This window comes from Staurois parvus, unplaced genomic scaffold, assembly GCF_062004578.1.
Source record: "Staurois parvus isolate SC_StPar_1 unplaced genomic scaffold, SC_StPar_1.0 ptg002806l, whole genome shotgun sequence".
Taxonomy (NCBI): Eukaryota; Metazoa; Chordata; class Amphibia; order Anura; family Ranidae; genus Staurois; species Staurois parvus.
In genome coordinates this window covers 59,645-82,345 of record NW_028320602.1, presented here as the reverse complement: position 1 = coordinate 82,345, position 22,701 = coordinate 59,645, and the positions used below count along the sequence as shown (strand labels likewise).

The 22,701-nt window shown below is 44.6% G+C and overlaps 1 protein-coding gene across 1 annotated transcript in view; it reads right to left on the bottom strand.

The window, feature by feature from the left end:
* Window positions 1-4,374: 4,374 nt before the first annotated feature.
* LOC149429098 (E3 ubiquitin-protein ligase MID2-like) overlaps window positions 4,375-22,701 on the bottom strand; it is a 64,426-nt gene continuing 46,099 nt past the window's right edge. The window contains exon 4 of the mRNA XM_089666735.1: window positions 4,375-13,397. Within this exon, the coding sequence (XP_089522861.1) occupies window positions 12,992-13,397 (406 nt within the window). The 3' untranslated portion in view covers window positions 4,375-12,991. The remainder of the gene's footprint in view (window positions 13,398-22,701) is intronic.

Here is a 22,701-nt window from a genome sequence, read left to right as displayed (position 1 = left end):
CTGTGCAACTCAGTCTTCTGAAAGAAAGCCTCTGGACTGCTCTTCCGACCGTGGTCCCATTTATTCCTATGGGAAGGCTGTACTCCGAATCTTTGGAGGCCACCAGGAGTACGACTGTCCCGTAGGAATAAATGGAGTTGCGGCACATGTGCACGGTTGGAAGAGCCAGTGTGTGTTGGAAGCAAGTGTAAGCTTTGAGTCCCTCTAGGGACACCATACGTGCCCCCCCCCCCTCACATACCAATACCCATAGCAGCTTATTGGGGAACTGGAGAAAGTGCAGAAGGGAAACCAAACTGATAAGAGGCATGGAGGAGATCAGCTATGAGGGAAGATTAGAGGAACTAAATGTATACTCTACTGAGAAGAGGAGATTAAGGGGGGATATGATCACCATGTATAATACATAAGAGGGGATAGGATCTCCATGTATAATACATAAGGGGGGATATGATCTCCATGTATAATACATAAGGGGGGATAGGATCTCCATGTATAATACATAAGGGGGGATAGGATCTCCATGTATAATACATAAGGGGGGATATGATCACCATGTATAATACATAAGGGGGGGATATGATCTCCATGTATAATACATAAGGGGGGATATGATCTCCATGTATAATACATAAGGGGGGGATATGATCTCCATGTATAATACATAAGGGGGGATATGATCTCCATGTATAATACATAAGGGGGATATGATCTCCATGTATAATACATAAGGGGGATATGATCTCCATGTATAATACATAAGGGGGATATGATCTCCATGTATAATACATAAGAGGGATATGATCACCATGTATAATACATAAGGGGGGATATGATCTCCATGTATAATACATAAGGGGGGATATGATCTCCATGTATAATACATAAGGGGGATATGATCTCCATGTATAATACATAAGAGGGATATGATCTCCATGTATAATACATAAGGGGGATATGATCTCCATGTATAATACATAAGGGGGGATATGATCTCCATGTATAATACATAAGGGGATATGATCTCCATGTATAATACATAAGGGGGGATATGATCTCCTTGTATAAATACATTAGTGGTTCATATAGTGAACTCGGTGTAGAGTTATTCCCCCTGAGGTCATCACAGAGGACAAGGGGGCACTCTTTACGTCTGGAGGAAAAGAAATTTAATCTCCAAACACAGAAAGGTTTCTTCACAGTAAGAGCTCAGTGGATTGCTTTAAAAAAGTCCTGGATTGTTTCTTGGATACACAGAATATAACTGGATATAACATTTATCGGTAAAGTTGATCCAGGGAATATCCAATTGCCTCTCGGGGGATCAGGAAGGAATTTTTTTCCCTGCAGGAGCAAATTGGATCATGTTTGCTGGTTTTTTTGCCTTCCTCTGGATCAACTGTGGGTGTAGGATTATAATTTTTTTTCTTTTATGGTTGAACTGGATGGACTTTTGTCTTTTTTCAGCTGGACTAACTATGTAACTATGTGGCTGCTATGGTTTCTAGGGTAGGAAGTCCCATTAGGGAGGCTGTTAAGAATAGCTGGTCTGTTGGAAGCAAGAAAAGGAGGCCCTGTGTAAGCTTTGAGCATTTACACACCCAGCTGAGGACACCATACCTGCCCCTGTGTGACATTGCTGGGCCCCTAGGCATAACAATAGTCATAGCAGCCCATGTGGATGCTATGTTTTCTCTGGTAGGAGGGGGGCTCAATTATGGAGGCTGTTAAGTAGAGCTGGTCTGTTTAGAGCAAGAAAAGGAAGGCCATTGTAAGCTTTGAGCCCCCTAGGTGAGTTTACACACCCAACTGAGGACACCATACCTTACCCCATGTACCATGGCTGGACCTAATGACAAAACCATAGCCACCCACGTAGCTGCTATGGTTCCTAGGGTAGGAAGGGAGGCCCATTATATAATTCTTTAAGAAGAGCAGGTGTGTTAGGTGCAAGGAAAGGAAGCCCTGTGTAAGCTTGAGTCCCTCTAGGCGAGCTGATGCATACATCTGAGGATATGTGCCATGGCTGGACCCAGTGGCATAAAAATAGCCATAGCAGCCCATATGGCTACTGTGGTTCCAAGGGTAGGAGGGGGGGCCCATTAGGGAGGCTTTTAAGAAGGGCCGGTCTGTTGAGAGCAAGCAAAAGAAGGCTTGTGTAAGCTTTTGAGTCCTACACACACATCAGAGGACACCATACTTGCCTCCATGCTGGGCCCCGTTGCATAACAATGCCCATAGCAGTCCACGTGGCTGCTCTGGGGCCTAGGGTAGAAGGTGGGTCTCAATTAGGCAGGCTGCTAAGAGGAGCCGATCTGTTGGGAGAAAGGTAAGGAAGCCTTGTGTAAACACACAGTTGAGGATATTATACTGGCCCCCATGTGACATTACTGGGCCCAGTGGCATAACCATAGTCATAGCAGCCCTCAAGTCACAAGCCCACAAGGAGTTGGGCCTGAGTTAAAAGGGTGGGTTCAATAAGGAAGGCTGTTAAGAAGAGCTGATCTGTTGGGAACAAGGAAAAGAAGCCCTGTGTAAGCTTTGACTCCATCTAGGCGAGCTTACACACACACAGCCAAGGACACCCTTCTTGCCCCTTTGTGAAATTAGTGGGCCTAGTGGCATGAAAATAGCCATAGCAATTGGGGACTGGGTTAGGATGGAACCCTATAAGGGAGGCTGTTAAGAAGAGTCGATCTGTTGGGAGCAAGGAAAATAAGCCCTGTGTATGCTTTGCGTTGCTCTAGGCAAGTTTGAGGACACCATATCTGCCCTACTGTGACATCGCTGAGCCCAGTGGCATAACAATAGCAGTAGTGGCCCAGGTGGCTACTAAGATTTCTAGGGTAGGAGGGGGCCCTATTAGGAAGGCTTTTAAAAAGAGCTAGTCTTGTTGAGATCAAACGTCCTGTGTAAGCTTTGAGCCTCTCTAGGTGAGCTTACAGACACATCTGAGGACACCATACCTGCTCCACGTGACATCTTTAAGCTCAGTGGCGTAACAAGAGTCATGGAAGCGCACACAGCTGCTGCTGGGCCCAATGTAGGAGTGGTGCCCAATTAGAGGGCTGTTAAGAAAAGCCGATCTGTTGGGAGCACAGAAAGAAGCCTTGTGTCAACTTTTACTCCCTATAGAAGTGCTTGCACTCATGGTTGAGGACACCACACCTGCACTATTATGACGTCACTGAGCCCAGTGGTAAAACAATAGCCATAGCCCAAAATGTGCCTTCGCATCCCTCGCACGCTTAGTAACCCGTTTTTGCCGGACCAAGATTCACTAAAGTCACCTTATTGGAACTTTTTATAATTTTATTTGATTATTTATTTCCTCTAATTTGGATATATATCAGTTGCTTTGATTGTCTTTTTGGACACCGTATTTATATCTTTTTTAGCGCTGCACGATCCTATTTTAGTTAAAAACAACTGTTGTATTTGGAGCAAGTAAAGGAAGCCCTATGTAAGCTTTGACTCCCTCTAAAGTTGCTATACACACGGCTGAGAACCTCATAAGTGCTGGGGAGAGGGGCTCCAATAGGGAGTTGGGGACAAGGAAAGGGAGCCATGTGTAAGCTTTAAATCCCTCTAGACTAGGGCTGAGCTTGTATTCAGTCCAAACATGTTTGGCTCTCATTGCTGGCCCAATTGGCTGCAGTCAAAGGATTCCTACCATGTAAGGTCAGTGATGTTCCAAACAATCCTCACCCCTTTGTGTACGTGCAGCTAGGGTGCGAGGAATGCCCCAGATGCTTTTGGATCCGCACTGACCATTTTCTTCATGGTTTGGCCCAAACCCAAGCTCATTCCTACTCTAGACAAGCTTACACACATCTGAGGACACCAGACCAGCCCTCATGTGACATCGCTGGGCCCAGTAGCGTAACAAGTGGCTGCTATAGAGTCTGGCGTGGGGGGGTCCCTAGTAGGAGGGCTGGTAAGGAAAATTAAACTATTAGGTTTCCAGTAGAAGGATTCAAGTCAGACCTCAGGATCGTACCTAGTCACAGATCCACCCCTGTGCAGTAAGAAGCATTTACTACATCAAGATTTTGCTACGGGACTCCATGATTCACAGTTATGTCCCTTCTTGGCCAATCATCAAGTACCTGGATTTGGTCAAATGCTCCTCCATTCCCAAAAGTATCACGTATGTTCTACTGGTGGGTAAATGGAGTGGGTTGGGGGTATAAAGTGGGAAATGAGGGGGGTAAAAACCTTCTGTATGTTCAAACTGAGCTCTTCTTTATTTGTCGGGTAATGTAAGGTGGTTAAGGAGAGTGTGCAGGTCGAAACGTGGGAAAAAAAACATTACAGTGTCTAAATATAGATGAAAGCAACCTTCTTACATCATCAATGGCTTACACACAAATGTAGCTTTGAACAAATTTTATTTATAGAAATGACCATCATCTCTTTCTTTTTCCATTAAAAAGAGCCCCCCTCCCCTTGTACATTGATAAGGGCAAAAATTATATTTCACATTTTATATAGCTTTCTGAATAAATATATTATACAACAATTTCATATTATACATATATATATTAATATTGGTATAGAAGAATGAATCGGTGGATTATAATCACAACATAACTGTAACTTCAATAGTATGAAAATAGTAGAGACTTACCAACAAAAATATTTTTCAGTTAAATAAGTTAATCAGTGATTCCTCTTGGAAGAGTAAAATTTATTTGGCTTTTCCCCATCTTCGGAAACGCCATGACATTACCATACAATATTTTTAAACACAAAGAACGAGTTAAAGCTTTGTGTAGGTATTTTATTCTTCCATACAAAGGCTGTGAGATATGAAAAGTGAAGAAAGCAAAGTAAAAGCCAAGAGCAACCAACTAGGTCTTGACATAAATTCTACATAATAAATTAAATTATTGATTAGTTCCTACATTGTTGGGCAATTTTTAAATTCCCTAATATGGCAAAAATCCTTTGGACGCTTGACCATCACACCCACTGTATGGCTAAAAAGTACTTAGAGTAGACAATCCTCCCAATAATGGAGTTTCCAGATGAATGGCCAGATTAATACTACAGCATACAAAGCCATTTCAGAAAATTGTGCTCTTCCAACAGTTTGGTGAAGGACCTTTTCTGTTGCAGCATGACTACGCCCCTATTCACACAGCCAATTCCATAAAGACATTGTTTGACAAGTTTGGCATTGAGGAACTCCAGTGCCTATGCTCTACTCAACCCTTTGGGATAAATGGTAACACCAGCTGTGAGTTAGGTCTTCTCATTCAACATCAGTACCTGATCTCATAGCTCCCTAAAAACATGGTTTGACCAGTCTATTGTGGAGGAACTTAAGTGTCCTGCACAAAGCTCTGACCTCAACCCACCTGAACACCTTCAGGATGAATTGGAATGAAAACTGAAAGCCATATTTTTCATCCAACATCAATACCTGACTTCACAAATGTTCTTTTGGCTGAAAAGATAAAAATTTCCCAGACAGACTCAAAGTCTTGTAAAAAGTCTTCCAAGAAGAATGGGGCTGTTATAAGCTTCAAAGGGGGGCTAAAGTCATATTAGCAACCATAGTTTTGGAATGGGTGCGCCAGAGCCTGGGATCGAGCCTGGTCCTTCTGCAGTGGGAGGCAATGTCTCTTCTCACTGAGCTATCTGGAATGCTGGACAGTTCCCTTGACAATTCTTGGATAATCCTGCCTTGTGCCTTGATTTCTCTTGAACCTTGAACTCCTTGCTCCTCCTATGAACTTCCTTATAAAAGCCATGTCCATGCACTTCCTCCTTGCCAGATTATTGTGCCTTACCAGCCAATATCCCGCTTTCCGTTCCTGCTGCTGTCTTCATCTACGTTACCGACCTTTGGCTTGCTACTGACTACGATTCTGCCTCATCCTATCTACTACCATTGGTGACCGACCCTTGGCTTGTGACTGACTCCGCTTCTGTTTGATCCCTGAACTGTTTGATCCGCTTTTGGTTTCCAGCCTACTCATTCCCTGGTGGGGTGATCCTGAGATCTGCGACCTGGCATTCACACGCAGCCAAATCCATCTCCACCATTAGGAGCTCTGGGGAAGACGGGTGGATGCTTAGACCCCGCACCTCAGGTGAGCCTGCGTCATTCCCAGGGTGGGCCGCTGGTGTACCAATGCTGCTGGTTTCAGGTAAGCCTTACAACTGCTGTAGCAACTGGTCTCTGAACCTGACCTCATATCGTGACAGGGATGTCCAACAAGCTCATTGACATATGGTGGTCAGATGTCCACAAATGTTTGTACATATAGTTTATCTAACAATCCAAATAGGAAACATGGTGCAGCTTTCTTATTTGCTCAACTCTGACAGTGGTGTATTTTGGCTTCGTGCTGCCCTAGGCAAGAGTAAAATTTGGTGCTCAACCCCCCCCCCCCCCCATCTCAACTGGAGCCAGTGATGGCATAGTGATGAATGGGGGGGAGAGTTGTTCCAGCACTCACCGGCACAGCTCACAGAATGACATCCACTGGGCACCACCGAAGCCATGATCAGTACTGGCAGGGAGAGTCTGACACCATCCAGCAGAGCGCAGCCTCTCGTGGATCCTGCTATTTTTTCAACAGACTAAGCTGTCCAGAAAAAATAGCAGTTAGAGGGTTGAGACAAACCATATATCTCTTTTACCTCAAAAAAACAAAAACGCTCAGTAAATATGTATGCAGATAAAACAGTGTTAAAGTAATTTCACTAAAAGAAATTAAAAAAATGCATGCATTAAATAAGTAGTGGTCCAGGCATGCAACATTTAAGGAATGTATGAAATTTCAGCTGGTTGTCAAGGAGCCGGCGTCTGCTGCGTTCTTAACAACCAGTGCATAGCTGGCGGCCGCCGCATCCTTAACAGCAATGACTCATCTGCTGTCGGCAGGGATTCCCAGTTGAAAAAAGAATGTAAACAAGAAAAAGAAGAGCGGGCATTAAAAACCCCCCCAAAAAACAACAAAAAAAAACACAGTGCGGGCTTCTCCCCCCAATGGCCCTTTGGGTCTGGTATAGATTTTGGGGGGGGGGGACCTCACACAAATTTTATTTTCATTTCTAGAGTTGGGTCTTCCTCAAAATCCATACCAGCCCTGAAGGTCCTGGTATGGACTGGGGGAAGGCATATGTTTTTTTTTTTTTTTTTTAATTTTTGAATTCTGGCTCTTCTTTTGTTTTACATTATTATTATTATTATTATTATTATTATTATTATTATACAGTATTTATAAAGTGCCAATAGTTCGCTCAGCACTGTACATTACAAAGGGGGACAGAACATGTGACAGAACAATACCAATACAATGCAAAACATGAGGGGATCGAGGGCCCTGCAGCTTACAATCTAGGAGGGAGGGGATGGTGGTACAGGAGGAGATAGCTGTGGGGGATGGAGTGGTAGGAAGAGTGGAGGAGGTCGGCAGGTTAGCAGGGGGTGGGGTAGGCTTCCCTGAAGAGATGGGTTTTCAGGATGTGCCTAAAGGAGAGGAGAGTAGGTGATAATCTGATGGGTTGGGGCAGGGAGTTCCAGAGGATGAGTGACACCCTGGAGAAGTCCTGGAGGCGGGCATGGGAGGAGGAGACCAGGGAACTAGAGAGAAGGAGGTCTTGTGAGGAGCGGAGTGTGCGTGCTGGGCGGTACTTGGATATTAGGTCAGTGATGTAGTACGGGGCAGTATGGTGGACAGCTTTGTACGTCAGTGTTAGGATTTTGAATTTGATCCATTGGGCAATCGGAAGCAAGTAGAGGGATTGGCAAAGGGGGGTGGCAGAGATGGAGCGGTTGGAAAGGTAAATGAGTCTGGCAGCCGTATTCAGGATGGACTGAAGCGGGGATAGCCAGCGGCAAGGCAGGCCAGTGAGGAGGGAGTTGCAGTAGTCGAGTCGTGATATGATGAGGGAGTGGATGAGCTGTTTAGTGGTTTCTGGGGTTAGGAACGTGCGGATTTTGGCGATGTTGCGGAGGTGGAGTCTGCACGAGTTTGTTAAAGATTGGACTTGGGGCTGGAAGGATAGGTTGGAGTCCAGAATGACACCAAGTACTCTGGCCTGCGGGGCGGGTTTGATGGTGGCGTTGTTGGATGTGACGGAGAAGTCAATGGAGGGTGGTGTCCGGGCTGGGGGGAAGACAAGGAACTCGGTTTTGGAGAGGTTCAGTTTAAGGAAGTGGAGCGACATCCAGTCTGATATGTCACTCAGTAGGTGTGTGATTCGGGCGGAGACCGAGGGGGTGAGGTGGGGGGTTGAGAGATAGATTTGTGTGTCGTCGGCATAGAGGTGGTAGTTGAAGCCGTGAGAGTGTATGAGTTGGCCAAGGGAGGAGGTGTAGATGGAGAAGAGAAGGGGCCCGAGGACAGAGCCTTGAGGGACCCCAACAGAGAGGGGGATAGAGGGGGAGGTGGTAGCATTATAGGTAACGCTGAAAGAGTGTTGTGACAGGTAGGATGAGAGCCAGGAGAGAGCAGAATCTCTGAGGCCGAGGGAGTGTAGTTTTTTGAGGAGGAGGGGGTGGTCGACTGTGTCGAAGGCCGCAGAGAGGTCAAGGAGTAGGAGCACTGAATAGTGGCCATTAGCTTTGGCGGTTAGCAGGTCGTTGGAGAGTTTGAGTAAGGCGGTTTCGGTGGAGTGTAGGGGACGGAAGCTGGACTGTAGGGAATCGAGGAGGTGGTTGTCGTTGAGGTGAGAGCATAGGCGGGTGTAGACTAGGCGCTCGAGGAGTTTGAATGTAAATGGGAGCAGGGAGATGGGTCTGAGTTTGTTCGGGTCATTGGGGTCCAGGGAGGGCTTTTTAAGTATGGGGGTGATGTGTGCATGTTTCAGAGGCGAGGGGAAAGTGCCGGAGGAGAGGGAGAGTTTAAAGATGTGGGTGAGGGAGTGTAGGATGGAGGGGGAGGGAGGTCGTAGGAGTTCTGAGGGGATAGGGTCAAGGGGGCAGGTGGTGAGGCGGGCATCAGAGAGGATCTTGGAGACTTCCTCGATGGTAGTAAGGTCAAAGGTGCAGAGTGTTGGGGGGGCTTCAGTATGAGGAATGTAGGGTGGGGTGAAAGTGGAGGTCAGAGCAGTTTTGGGGCCGTGGGAGAGGGGTGATGAGGGGATAGTTGAGGGGGAATGGGGTTGGAGGGAGTTTGAGCAGCGACGAAGTCCCTGCGGGTTATGTAGAGGGAGAGGGGGGATGAGGGGGTAGCTGTGTGAGAGGGGACGGGTTGAGAAGGCGTGTGAGTTGCGGCAATGTCCTTGCGAATTGTGTCAATCTTGTTTTTGAAGTGATTGGCAATCTCAAGGGCAGTGAGTGAGGTGCTGGGTGGAGGTGGGGGTGGCGAGAGTAGAGAGTTGAAGGTGGAGAAGAGTCGGCGAGGATTGGAGGAGAGGGCCTTGATGAGGGTCAGGAAGTAGGCTTGTTTGGCTGTGTGGAGGAAAGAGGTGTAGGTGTGGAAGGCAGATTTGTAGCGGGTGAAGGCTTGTTGGGATTTGGTTTTGCGCCATAGTCGCTCCAGGGCACGACTGTGTCGTTTGAGGGTTTTGGTGTGATCAGTCTGCCAGGGCTGGAGCGGTCGGGGTCTGATGTTGCGTGTGGTTAAAGGCGCCATTGAGTCAAGGGCTGTTGACAGCGCGTTGTTGTAGGCAGTCATAGTCAAGTCGGGGCAGGACAGGGGGAGGATGCTGTCGTGGAGCTGATCAGATGCAGAGTGGAGGGGGGCAGGGTTAAGGTTGCGGAGGTTACGGCTGGTAGTAGTGTGACATTTGGAGGGGTAGGCGTTGGAGGACGAGGAGATAGAGAAGGTAATCAGGTTGTGGTCAGAGAGAGGGAAGGGGGTGTTAGTGAGGGTGTGGGGAGCGCAGCGGTTGGAGAAGACGAGATCAAGGATATTACCGTTGGAGTGGGTGGTGGATTGTATGCACTGTGCAAGTGCAAAGGAGGAGGTTAAGTGGAGGAGATGGGATGTGTCCGGGTTGTCGAGGTTGACAGGGATGTTGAAATCCCCAAGGATGATGGTGGGTAGCTCAGAGGAGAGGAAGAAGGGTAGCCAGGAGGAAAAGTCATCCAGGAAGCGGGATATGGATCCAGGAGGTCGGTATATCACAGCAATCTTCAGGGGGGTTGCTGTCAACAGGGAATCCCCACTTACAGCACATGAGTTATAGTTGTTAGGGATGCAACGGCCATTGTCTCCTGGGGGGAACCTCACACTAATTTTATTTTTATTTCTAGAGTTGGGTCTTCCTCAAAATCCATACCAGCCCTGAAGGTCCTGGTATGGATTGGGGGAAATCATATGGTTTTTTGCTTTAATTTTGGAATGCTGGCTCTTCCTTTGTTTTACATTTTGCTGTCAACAGGGAATCCCCACTTACAGCAGATAAGTTATGGTTGTTAGGGAAGCAACAGCCACTGTCTCCTGGATGCTGTCGGGTGCCGGCGTTACAATACCTCTAGTTTTCACGGCTAAGAAAATAACCTCAAGAAATAGCCCATGTGGTATTTTATCAGCATTTTGCGCGAATGGCAAAAATGTAAAAACGCCATGAGCTATTTTACCGCTGATCTTAAAGCGTTCGATACCATCTCGCGAATGCAGCTTAATGCCCACCATGACAAATAGGGCGAATCTGTCAAATTAGGTCACAGGCAGCAAAAAAAACAAACCCTGACAGGCATCCTAATCTTTATTAATGCCATCCAAACTTTTACGCGAAACTCATACTTTATGGACAACACACATCTTTCCGGAAAAAAGTACCCTCACTCTGCAAAATCTGTTGAATACTAGCACAGGTGAGAAATCTTAATGACATTTTTAGGGCCACGTGCCCTAACAGGGACTTGGTAGTGATCTGCACATCTGACACTTTGCAGAGTTGTGATTGGCACTGCGCAACCTGACTGAACAGAAAGGGTCCCTTACATACTAGACATCATTTTCCCTGAATCTTCAGCAGCTACGTTTCTAACAACTTACAAATGTAAAAAGTGAGTGCTTCCTGACGCCTTAGTTAGCAGTAGTTTGTCAAGCTAAATAGCTCAATACTCAAGTGTTTTCTGCAGCGGCAGAGGTTCTTTAAAATACATTACGTCTTGATGAATAAAGAATGCAGCATTTCCTTACTCTAGTTTCGTGACGTCTAGCTTGTTAGCATCTTTTTTTTTGTACAAGCCATTATGTGGAGGCGGAAAGGAATAATTTACAGTCAATCTTCCGATGATGTGCCTTGAGCAAGTGGGTTATTTTGTGTTGCGAAATTCCAGCCCTTTCTAATCTCCACTGTACCTCCCAATGTATTTAACCATGTGCTTCTCCCAATACAATTGTAACAAAAGGTCACTGACATGATATGGGGCACTAAAATAATTCCCACTTACCACTTTCTGACCTGAAAAGATGCATTATATTGCCAAAGGTTTAAGAACTCCTGACCGTCACACCGACTATATGGCCAAAAGTATGTCGAAAACTCTCCAACTGGTTGGGTCCAGGTGTTTCCAGTATTGGTAATGCTACAGCATACAAAGACTTTTTAGGTAATTGTGTGCCTACAGCCTGGTCGTAATAGTTTGGTGAAGGCTCTTTTCATTTCCAGCATGACTGTGTACAAAGGCATGCCATTGGGTGAGGGACTTTTTTTATTTAAGCATGACTGTACCCCTGTGCACACAGCCAACTTCATAAAGACATAGTGGGGTTTATTTACTAAAGCTGGAGAGTCCAAAATCAGACTCCCTTCTGCATAGAAACCAATCAGCTTCCAGGTTTCATTACCAAAGCTTCATTGAACAAGCTGAGGATAGAAGCTGATTGGTTTCTATGCAGAAGGGAGTCTGATTTTGGACTCTCCAGCTTTAGTAAATAAACCCCAGTATGACCAGTTTGGTGGTGAGGAACTCCAGTGCCCTGCCCTGACCATAACCCTACAGAATGCCTTTGGGATAAACAGAAACCCCAACTGTGAGTTAGGTCTTCTCATCCAACATCAGTACCTGACCTCACAAATGCTCTTCTGGCAGAATAAGAAAACTCCAAAATCTTGTGGAAAGGCTTTTTAGAAGAGTGGAGGCTGCCAAAGTCATTACAGAGGGGCAACTGCGCATTCGTGCCCTTGGCTTTGAAATGCAATGTCCAACAAGTGTGATGGTCAGTTGTCCCGAAAACTTTCCTCCCTATAGTGTATATAAAGTAACGTATGTCTTCTTTCTAAACAAGTGTACAATACCCTCCTTAGATATAGGGAAAGGCTTACATAGTCTTTCAAACAAATGAAAAATATGTATTCTTTAGAAGAGTGGAGGCTGCCAAAGCCATTACATAGGGGCAACTGTGTATTCGTGCCCTTAGCTTTGAAATGCAATGTCCAACAAGTGTGATGGTCAGTTGTCCCGAAAACTTTCCTCCCTATAGTGTATATAAAGTAACGTATGTCTTCTTTCTAAACAAGTGTACAATACCCCCCTTAGATATAGGGAAAGGCCTACATAGTCTTTCAAACAAATGAAAAATATGTATTCTTGTGGAAAGGCTTTTTAGAAGAGTGGAGGCTGTCAAAGCCATTACAGAAGGGCAACTGCATATTCGTGCCCTTAGCTTTGAAATGCAATGTCCAACAAGTGTGATGGTCCGTTGTCCCGAAAACTTTCCTCCCTATAGTGTATATAAAGTAACGTATGTCTTCTTCCTAAACAAATGTACAATACCCCCATTAGATATAGGGAAAGGCTTACATAGTCTTTCAAACAAATGAAAAATATGTATTTTACAACAGCAGAACATAAATTGAAGAAAAAATGTATTTAAAAAAGCTATTAATTGAATAAAGCTAGCTAAGCTATTGATCTTCCTGAACGTCAAATCCGGCGTTATGTACAGAAACCAGGTCAGGAACTGGGAAGGTTCTTCGAGTTTCTTTTTTTCTTTGACTGACCTTTTAAAGCAGGCAATAATATGTCCTATTCCCTAATAAAAGTATATAATACAGAGGACAGCAGTAGTGTTCACTGGCACGGTTTGAGTCCAGATACGTATGGTGATTCTTGAGGTCTGCAGATACACTCTTGTTGAGGAAGAAACGTGTCCATGAAATCCGGAGCAGGAAGCCCTGAGAGGATCAATAGAGACTTGTTCCATATGGTAAAAGTAGGACATACGGGCAGTATGAATGGGATTTCATAAGTGTGCAAGTGAAGGGAGTTAGCAGGATCGTAGAAGGAAAAGGTGTTATTGTCATAGTCTAGAAGGACACCCAACCGTTTCAGCTGGGGATGGACGTCCAACAGAACTTCCTTGTTGTTGTGCCTAACGAGAAAATTGTTATTACATCGGGTGAATACCCAGGATGAAGTGTTCTTTCCAATCCATTCATTCTTTGGTGCGGACTTGTAAGCAATTCCTACGGCATACCTAGAAAAAATAAGTAAAATTAGAGCTGTGTCCATCAGGTATTACAGGGTAACCAAACTAAAAATATAAATGTAATATACAGCAGCATACAGTGGGGATCGAAAGTTTGGGCACCCCAGCTAAAAAACTGTATTAATGTGCATAAAGAAGCCAAGGAAAGATGGAAAAATCTCCAAAAGGCATCAAATTACAGATTAGACATTCTTATAATTTGTCAACAAAAGTTAGATTTATTTAACAGTTGGACAGAGGTTCTTTTCATTAAATTCTGTGCCCCTTCTTCTCCAAATGTACCTTTGCTCATTCCGGCCAAAAAGTTCAATTTTAACCTCATCGGTCCACAGAACTTGTTTCCAAAATGCATCAGGCTTGTCTATATGTTCATTTGCAAAGTTCAAACGATGATTTTTGTGGTGAGGACGTAGAAGAGGTTTTCTTCTGATGACTCTTCCATGAAGACCATATTTGTACAAGTATCTCTTTATAGTGGAATAGTGTACCACAACTCCAGTGTCTGCCAGATCTTTCTGGAGAGATCGTGCAGTCAAACGTGGGTTTTGAATTGTTTTTCTCACAATCCTGCGGGCTGTTCTGTCTGATATTTTTCTTGGTCTTCCAGATGTTGCTTTAACTTCCACTGTTCCTGATGACTGCCATTTCTTAATTACATTCCGAACAGAGGATACTGACATCTGAAAACGCTTTGCTATCTTCTTATAGCCTTCTCCAGCTTTGTGAGCGTCAACTATTTTCAGTTTCAGTTTTCTAGACAACTGCTTAGAAGAACCCATGGTGCTGATTGTTGGGGCAAGGTCAGATGAGTCTGGGAATTTAAAACCTTTGAGATTGACATCACCTGGTCTTCCCAGACGATGATTGAGAACAATTCATGACACTGGCAGGTCTCAGCTTGGCAAAGGGGGCAGTGCATGCTATAAATTCTGCAGGGTGCCCAAACTTTTGCAGACGCCATTTTTTTGTTTTCTGTTATTTTGAAAGTGTAAATGATGGAAATAAAATCTAACTTTTGTTGACATATTATAAGAATGTCTAATCTGTAATTTGATGCCTTTTGGAGATTTTTCCATCTTTCCTTGGCTTCTTTATGCACATTAATACAAATTTTTAGCTGGGGTGCCCAAACTTTCGATCCCCACTGTATATATATTAAACTTGGCACTGGGCTGTACACATATTCATTTTATCATGCAAACTTTCTAAGCAAAGGGCCAGTTTGCTGTCCTTCAGACTTTAGGAGGGCCGCTTTGTGGCCAGTGGGAGTAGAAAATGCCTCAAACTTTGTGGTCAGCGGGGGAGTAAAAAAAAAAAATTACATAACACCTGTGGGCAGTAGGAGGAGGAGTCATGACTCATCATTGGTACTAGTAAGAAGAATAATTTCTATCTTGGTGACAGGGGAAGAATAGTGTCCCATTCTTGGTATCAGTATGAGGAATAGTACCCCATCATTGGTGTCAGTGGGAGGAATAGTGCCCCATCATTGGTGTCAGTGGGAGGAATAGTGCCCCATCATTGGTGTCAGTGAGAGGAATAGTGTCCCATCATTGGTGACAGTGGAAGGAATAGTGCCCCATCATTGGTATCAGTGTGAGGAATAGTGCCCCATCATTGGTATCAGTGGGAGGAATAGTGCCCCATCATTGGTGTCAGTGGGAGGAATAGTGTCCCATCATTGGTGTCAGTGGAAGGAATAGTGCCCCATCATTGGTATCAGTGGGAGGAATAGTACCCCATCAATGGTATCAGTGGGAGGAATAGTGCCCCATCATTGGTATCAGTGGGAGGAATAGTGACCCATTATTGGTGCCAGTGGGAGGAATAGTGCCCCATCATTGGTATCAGTGGGAGGAATAGTGCCCCATCATTGGTATCAGTGGGAGGAATAGTGCTCCATCATTGGTATCAGTGGGAGGAATAGTGCCCCATCATTGGTATTAGTGAGAGGAATAGTGCCCCATCATTGGTGCCAGTGGGAGCAATAGTGCCCCATCATTGGTATTAGTGGGAGGAATAGTGCCCCATCATTGGTGCCAGTGGGAGGAATAGTGCCCCATCATTGGTGTCAGTGGGAGGAATAGTGCCCCATCATTGGTGTCAGTGGGAGGAATAGTGCCCCATCATTGGTATCAGTGGGAGGAATAGTGCCCCATCATTGGTGCCAGTGGGAGGAATAGTGCCCCATCATTGGTGTCAGTGAGAGGAATAGTGTCCCATTATTGGTGTCAGTGGAAGGAATAGTGCCCCATCATTGGTATTAATGGAAAGAATAGTCTCTATCACTGGGGCCTAAGTTTGGAGACCACTGCCTTAAAAAAAAACCCCTGAGCTTTGGCCATTCAAGGCAAAGCAACAAGTTTGCTTAATTCCCCAGAACTTCTCATATACATAATTTTTGCACCCCTCTCATTCTGTTCAGTGCCAGGAGCTGAGGGAAATTCACAGTAATGTCTGGTTTCTCACCCATATGACAATGCTGGGCTATTACAGCTCTGATATGGGGAGTCCCCAATGTTGTGTAAGCTATGACTCTGGTAACCTGTAGTTACATAGGAGTTTCCTTTTGGGATGCTTTGCCTTTTTGCCCTTATTATTAAAATAATCAGATATTCTACCTTAAAACTGAAGAGAATAAAAAGGCCCACTTTACTATTTTTGCTTTTTTTTAATCATTCTGGGAGTTAGCCCATCATTGTAGCAATGTGCAGAATAACAACGATTGACATTTAGCAGACATCTTACAACAGTAGAAGACCGTAAATTCGATGTAGAATGTTACATTTGTTTGTAGTGCACCATAGAAGATACTAGTCTAAGCTCCCCCACCATACCATTTACTATCTAGTAGACGTGGATAACACTGCACCCATTATCATCATACAGGGGTCTCCAAACTTTTCAGTACCAGGGCCACATCATATATTTCACAAATATCTGTGCGCCCAAAATAAACATTTAAAAATGTAAATAAGTGAATAGGTCCCCTCTATACATCCAGGAATGTCTATCAAAGACTCCATTAGAGACTCCCCCCCCCCCCTTTACACCCGGGAACACTCAGTAGATTCCCCCCCCCCTTACGCCCGGAAGCATGCACCAAAGCAGCCCGTACACCTGAGAGCGCCCAGCAAAGTGCACATCTTTACATCCAGGAGCTCCCAGCAGAGTCTCCTCTTTACACCCAGGAGTGCCCCCCCCCCCCCCTTTACATCTGGGAGCGACTAGCAGAGTGCCCTCAATAAAGCCAGGAGCGCCCAGCAGAGGGCACCCCTCACACCAGGGAGTGCCCAGCAGAGTCCCCTATTTACGCCCAGGAGCGCCCCCCCCCTTTACATCTGGGAGCGAATAGCAGAGTGCCCCCTTTACAGCCAGGAGCACCGAGCATGAGTGCCCCCTTAACACTCAGGAGTGCCCAGAAAAGGGCACCCCTCACACCAGGGAGCACCCAGCAGAGTCCCATCTTTACACACAGGAGCACCCTTTACACCTGGGAGCAACTAGCAGAGTGCCCCCTTTACAGCCAGAAGCACCGAGCATGAGTGCCCCCTTTACACTTAGGAACGCTCAGCAGAGGGCACCCCTCACACCAGGGAGCGCCCAGCAGAGTCCCCTCTTTACTCCCAGGAGCGCCCCCCCCTTTACACCTGGGAACGACTAGCAGAGTGCCCCCTTTTACAGCTAGAAGCACCGAGCATGAGTACCCCCTTTACATCTGGGAGCGACTAGAAAAGTGCCCCCTTTACACTCAGGAGCACCCCCTCTTTACACCTGGGAGCGACTAGCAGAGTGCCCCCTTTACATCCAGGGGCACCGAGCATGAGTGTCCCCTTTACACTCAGGAGCGCCCAGCAAAGGGCACCCCTCACACCAGGGAGCACCCAGCAGAGTCCCCTCTGTACACCCAGGAGCGCCCCCCCCCCCTTTACACCTGGGAGCGACTAGCAGAGTGCCCCCTTTACAGCCAGGTGCACTGGGCATTAGTGCCCCCTTTACACTCAGGAGCGCCCAGCAGAGTCCCCTCTTTACACCCAGGAGCGCCCCCCCCCCCTTTACACCTGGAAGCGACTAACAAAGTGCCCCCTTTACAACCAGGAGCACTGAGCATGAGTGCCCAGCAGAGGGCACCCCTCACACCAGGGAGTGCCCAGTAGAGTTCCCTTTTTACACCCGGAAGCACCCAGCATAGGTCACGGCTGGATGGAAGGCAATGGAGGCACAAGTCTCTATTTTATAATACACAATCTGGCACATCCACTGCCAGCCAGCCAAGGTTCCTGAGATTTTGTTTCAGGAGGGTTTTAGCCCGCAGGCCCCAGTCTAATACAGTAAGAAACGCAGCAGATGACTTCCACTTGCACTTAGCAGCAACCTGACATTCACACATAAAAGGCAAAGCAACAACATATACTGACCGCTGCAGAAGAATGCCGGAGTTCACAACCTCAATGGGTCTAGGGAAGAGAGGAAGGTGGGGGGGCGGCTCAGCAGATAACTTTTTCCTCTCTCATTTAGAAGAACGCTGCACATGTGTTTTTTGCAGCCCAGGTCACACTGCACAGGCACTATCCACCATACCATGTTCTGAGTCCCGGAATTCTGTGTGCACAGGGAGGAGGTAGGCTTTTTCTTCTTCAGACTTCATTCACATTGGCATTTGTTGTGTCCTTGGCATTCAATTCCTTGCACTTTCCTACACCCAGGGAGCCACAGGTGCTGCGTACACCCATGCATTTGTATCGGCGACTGTACACGGGCACAGCAGCAGACTTAGACATCCTCTGTAGACACCAATGGGTCTTGCGGGAGGACGTCAAAGGAAAAGTGCTGCCGGCTGCAATATCAAGGTTTGTAGTGATCACCTGAGCACACATAAACCATATATATATATATATATATATATATATATATATATATATATATATATATATATACAGTGGGGATCGAAAGTTTGGGCACCCCAGCTAAAAATTTGTATTAATGTGCATAAAGAAGCCAAAGGAAGATGGAAAAATCTCCAAAAGGCATCAAATTACAGATTAGACATTCTTATAATATGTCAACAAAAGTTAGATTTTATTTCCATCATTTACACTTTCAAAATAACAGAAAACAAAAAAATGGCGTCTGCAAAAGTTTGGGCACCCTGCAGAGTTAATATCTTGTACTGCCCCCTTTGGCAAGTATCACAGCTTGTAAACGCTTTTTGTAGCCAGCCAAGAGTCTTTCAATTCTTGTTTGAGGTATCTTTGCCCATTCTTCCTTACAAAAGTCTTCCAGTTCTTTGAGATTTCTGGGCTGTCTGTCACGCACTGCTCTTTTAAGGTCTATCCATAGATTTTCAATTATGTTGAGGTCAGGAGATTGTGAAGGCCATGGCAAAACCTTCAGTTTACGCCTCTTGATGTAATCCCCCGTGGATTTCGAGGTGTGTTTAGGACCATTATCCATTTGTAGAAGCCATCCTCTCTTTAACTTCAGCTTTTTCACAGATTCACAGATGGCATCAAGTTACCATCCAAAATTTGCTGAAATTTTATTGAATCCATTTTTCCTTCTACTCGTGAGATGTTCCCTGTGCCACTGGCTGCAACACAACCCCAAAGCATGATTGATCCAACCCCATGCTTAACAGTTGGACAGAGGTTCTTTTCATTAAATTCTGTGCCCCTTCTTCTCCAAACGTACCTTTGCTCATTCCGGCCAAAAAGTTCAATTTTAACCTCATCGGTCCACAGAACTTGTTTCCAAAATGCATCAGGCTTGTCTACATGTTCATTTGCGAAGTTCAAACGATGATTTTTGTGGTGAGGACGTAGAAGAGGTTTTCTTCTGATGACTCTTCCATGAAGACCATATTTGTACAAGTATCTCTTTATAGTGGAATAGTGACCACAACTCCAGTGTCTGCCAGATCTTTCTGGAGGGATCGTGCAGTCAGACGTGGGTTTTGAATTGTTTTTCTCACAATCCTGCGAGCTGTTCTGTCTGATATTTTTCTTGGTCTTTCAGATCTTGCTTTAACTTCCACTGTTCCTGATGACTGCCATTTCTTAATTACATTCCGAACAGAGGATATTGACATCTGAAAACGCTTTGCTATCTTCTTATAGCCTTCTCCAGCTTTGTGAGCGTCAACTATTTTCAGTTTCAGTTTTCTAGACAACTGCTTAGAAGAACCCATGGTGCTGATTGTTGGGGCAAGGTCAGATGAGTCTGGGCATTTAAAACCTTTGAGATTGACATCACCTGGTCTTCCCAGACGATGATTGAGAACAATCCATGACACTGGCAGGTCTCAGCTTGGCAAAGGGGGCAGTACAAGATATTAACTCTGCAGGGTGCCCAAACTTTTGCAGACGCCATTTTTTTGTTTTCTGTTATTTTGAAAGTGTAAATGATGGAAATAAAATCTAACTTTTGTTGACATATTATAAGAATGTCTAATCTGTAATTTGATGCCTTTTGGAGATTTTTCCATCTTTCCTTGGCTTCTTTATGCACATTAATACAAATTTTTAGCTGGGGTGCCCAAACTTTCGATCCCCACTGTATATATATTAAACTTGGCACTGGGCTGTACACACATTCATTTTATCATGCATTTTTCAGTACCGTGCAGTAAATTTTTGATGCGTCTTTGTGCATTTTAATATGGGTGGGAATATGGGAGAATTTCTCTTCAGCACTATGTATTAAAATGCACGCACTGCGCAGTTTAACATGTATTTTACATGCGCTATCATTCATTCTTTATGGAAACAGCCGCTAACCTTCATAAAGCAGGGATTTTTTTTTTTTTAACCAACTAAGCCCCAATTTTCCAGAGCTACTGATCCAGACATACAGCAATCCCGAGGTGCACTTAGGAGCAGGCAATGGAAACAGGGATCTATTGATGGCTCATTGTATTAGACGTAATGTATTGCTGCAGAGGTGCATTGGGAAGGGGGGCTGGTGGTGAATGAAGTCTCAGAAGATTGTATCTAGAACTCCCACGAAGAAAAAAAATAAAATATAGAAAACCTTTATTTATATGTATGCATAGCTATGGTGTGGATGAATGTATTTGTGTGTGTGTATACACACACATAAACTGTTGGCACTATATAAATCCTGTATAATGATTATATATATATACACACACAATGAAGGAGGTGCGTATTTGCTCCCCTGCTGATTTTGAGTGTTCGCCCCTCACAAAGAAATGATCGGTCTAAAAATCGAATGTTCGGTGTATTGTAACACTGAGAGACAGAATGGCAACAACAAATTCAGCAGAAATGCGTCTAACAAATGATGACTGATCTGCATGTTCATGAGGGAAATAAGTATTTGATCCCCTTCACAAAACATGACTTAGTACTTGGTGGCAAATCCCTTGTTGGCAATCACAGAGGTCAGACGTTTCCTGTAGTTGGCCACCAGGTTTGCACACATCTCAGGAGAGATTTTGTCCCACTCCTCTTGGCAGATCCTCTCCAAGTCATTAAGGTTTGGTGGCTGACGTTTGGCAACTCGAACTTTCAGCTCCCTCCACAGATTTTCAATCGAATTAAGGTCTGGCGACTGGCTAGGCCACTCCAGGACCTTAATGTGCTTCTTCTTGAGCCACTCCTTTGTTGCCTTGGCCGTGTGTTTTGGGTCATTGTCATGCTGGAACACCCATCCACGACCCATTTTCAATGCCCTGGCTGAGGGAAGAAGGTTCTCACCCAAGATTTGATGGTACATTGTCCCGTCCATCGTCCCTTTGATGCGGTGCAGTTGTCCTGTCCCCTTAGCAGAAAAACACCCCCAAAGCAGAATGTTTCCACCACCATGTTTGACAGTTGGGATGGTGTTCTTGGGGTCATAGGCAGCATTTCTCCTCCTCCAAACACGGCGAGTTGAGTTGATGCCAAAGAGCTCGATTTTGGTCTCATCTGACCACAACACTTTCCACCAGTCCTCCTCTGCATCATTCAGATGTTCAGTGGCAAACTTCAGACGTGCCTGGACATGTGCTTTCTTGAGAAGAGGGACCTTGCGGGCACTGCAGGATTTCAGTCCTTGTCGGCGTAGTGTGTTACCAATTGTTTTCTTGGTGACTGAGGTCCCAGCTGCCTGGAGATCATTGACAAGATCCTCACGTGTAGTTCTGGGATGATTCCTCACTGTTCTCATGATCATTGACACTCCACGAGGTGAGATCTTGCATGGTGCACCAGACCTAGGGAGACTGACAGTTGTTTTGTGTTTCTTCCATTTGTGAATGATTGCACCAACTGTTGTCACCTTCCCACCAAGCTGCTTGGCCATAGTTTGGTAGCCCAGTCCAGCCTTGTGTAGGTCTACAATCTTGTCCCTGACATCCTTGGACAGCTCTGTGGTCTTTGCCATGGTGGAGAGTTTGGAATCTGATGGTTTGATTGCTTCTGTGGACAGGTGTCTTTTATACAGGTAACAAAATGAGATTAGCAGCACTCCCTTTAAGAGACTGCTTCTAATCTCAGCTTGTTACCTGTATGAAAGACACCTGGTAGCCAGAAATCCTGCTTAATGATAGGGGATCAAATACTTATTTCCCTCATGAACAAATCAGTCATGATTGTTAGACATGCATTTCTGCTGAATTTCTTTGTTGCTATTCTGTCTCTCAGTGTTACAATACACCGAACATTCGATTTTTAGACCGATCATTTCTTTGTGAGTGGGCATATATTATATATATATATATATATATATCTATATATATCTATATATAGATATATATATATATATATATAATATCTAATAATTATTTTCCCCAGTGTGTATGTGTGTGTGTATATATATATATATATATATATATATATATATATATATATATATGTATATACATACATACACACACAAACTGTCGGCACTATATAAATCCTGTATAATAAAAAAAAAAATATATATATAAAAATTATATCAAATAATTATTTTCCCCACTGTGTGTATATATATATATATATATATATATATATATACACACACACACGTAAACTGTTGACGCTATATAAATCCTGTATAATTATATATATATTAATTATATCAAATAATTATTTTCCCCACTGTATGTGTGTATGTGTGTGTATATATATATATATATATATATATATATATATATATACACACACAGTGGGGAAAAAATTATTTGATCCCTGGCAGATTTTTGTAAGTTTGCCCACTTACAAAAAAAAAGAAGGGTCTATAATTTTTATCATAGGTGTATCTTAAAGGATAGAGACAGTATTTCAACCAAAAATCCATGATACAAATG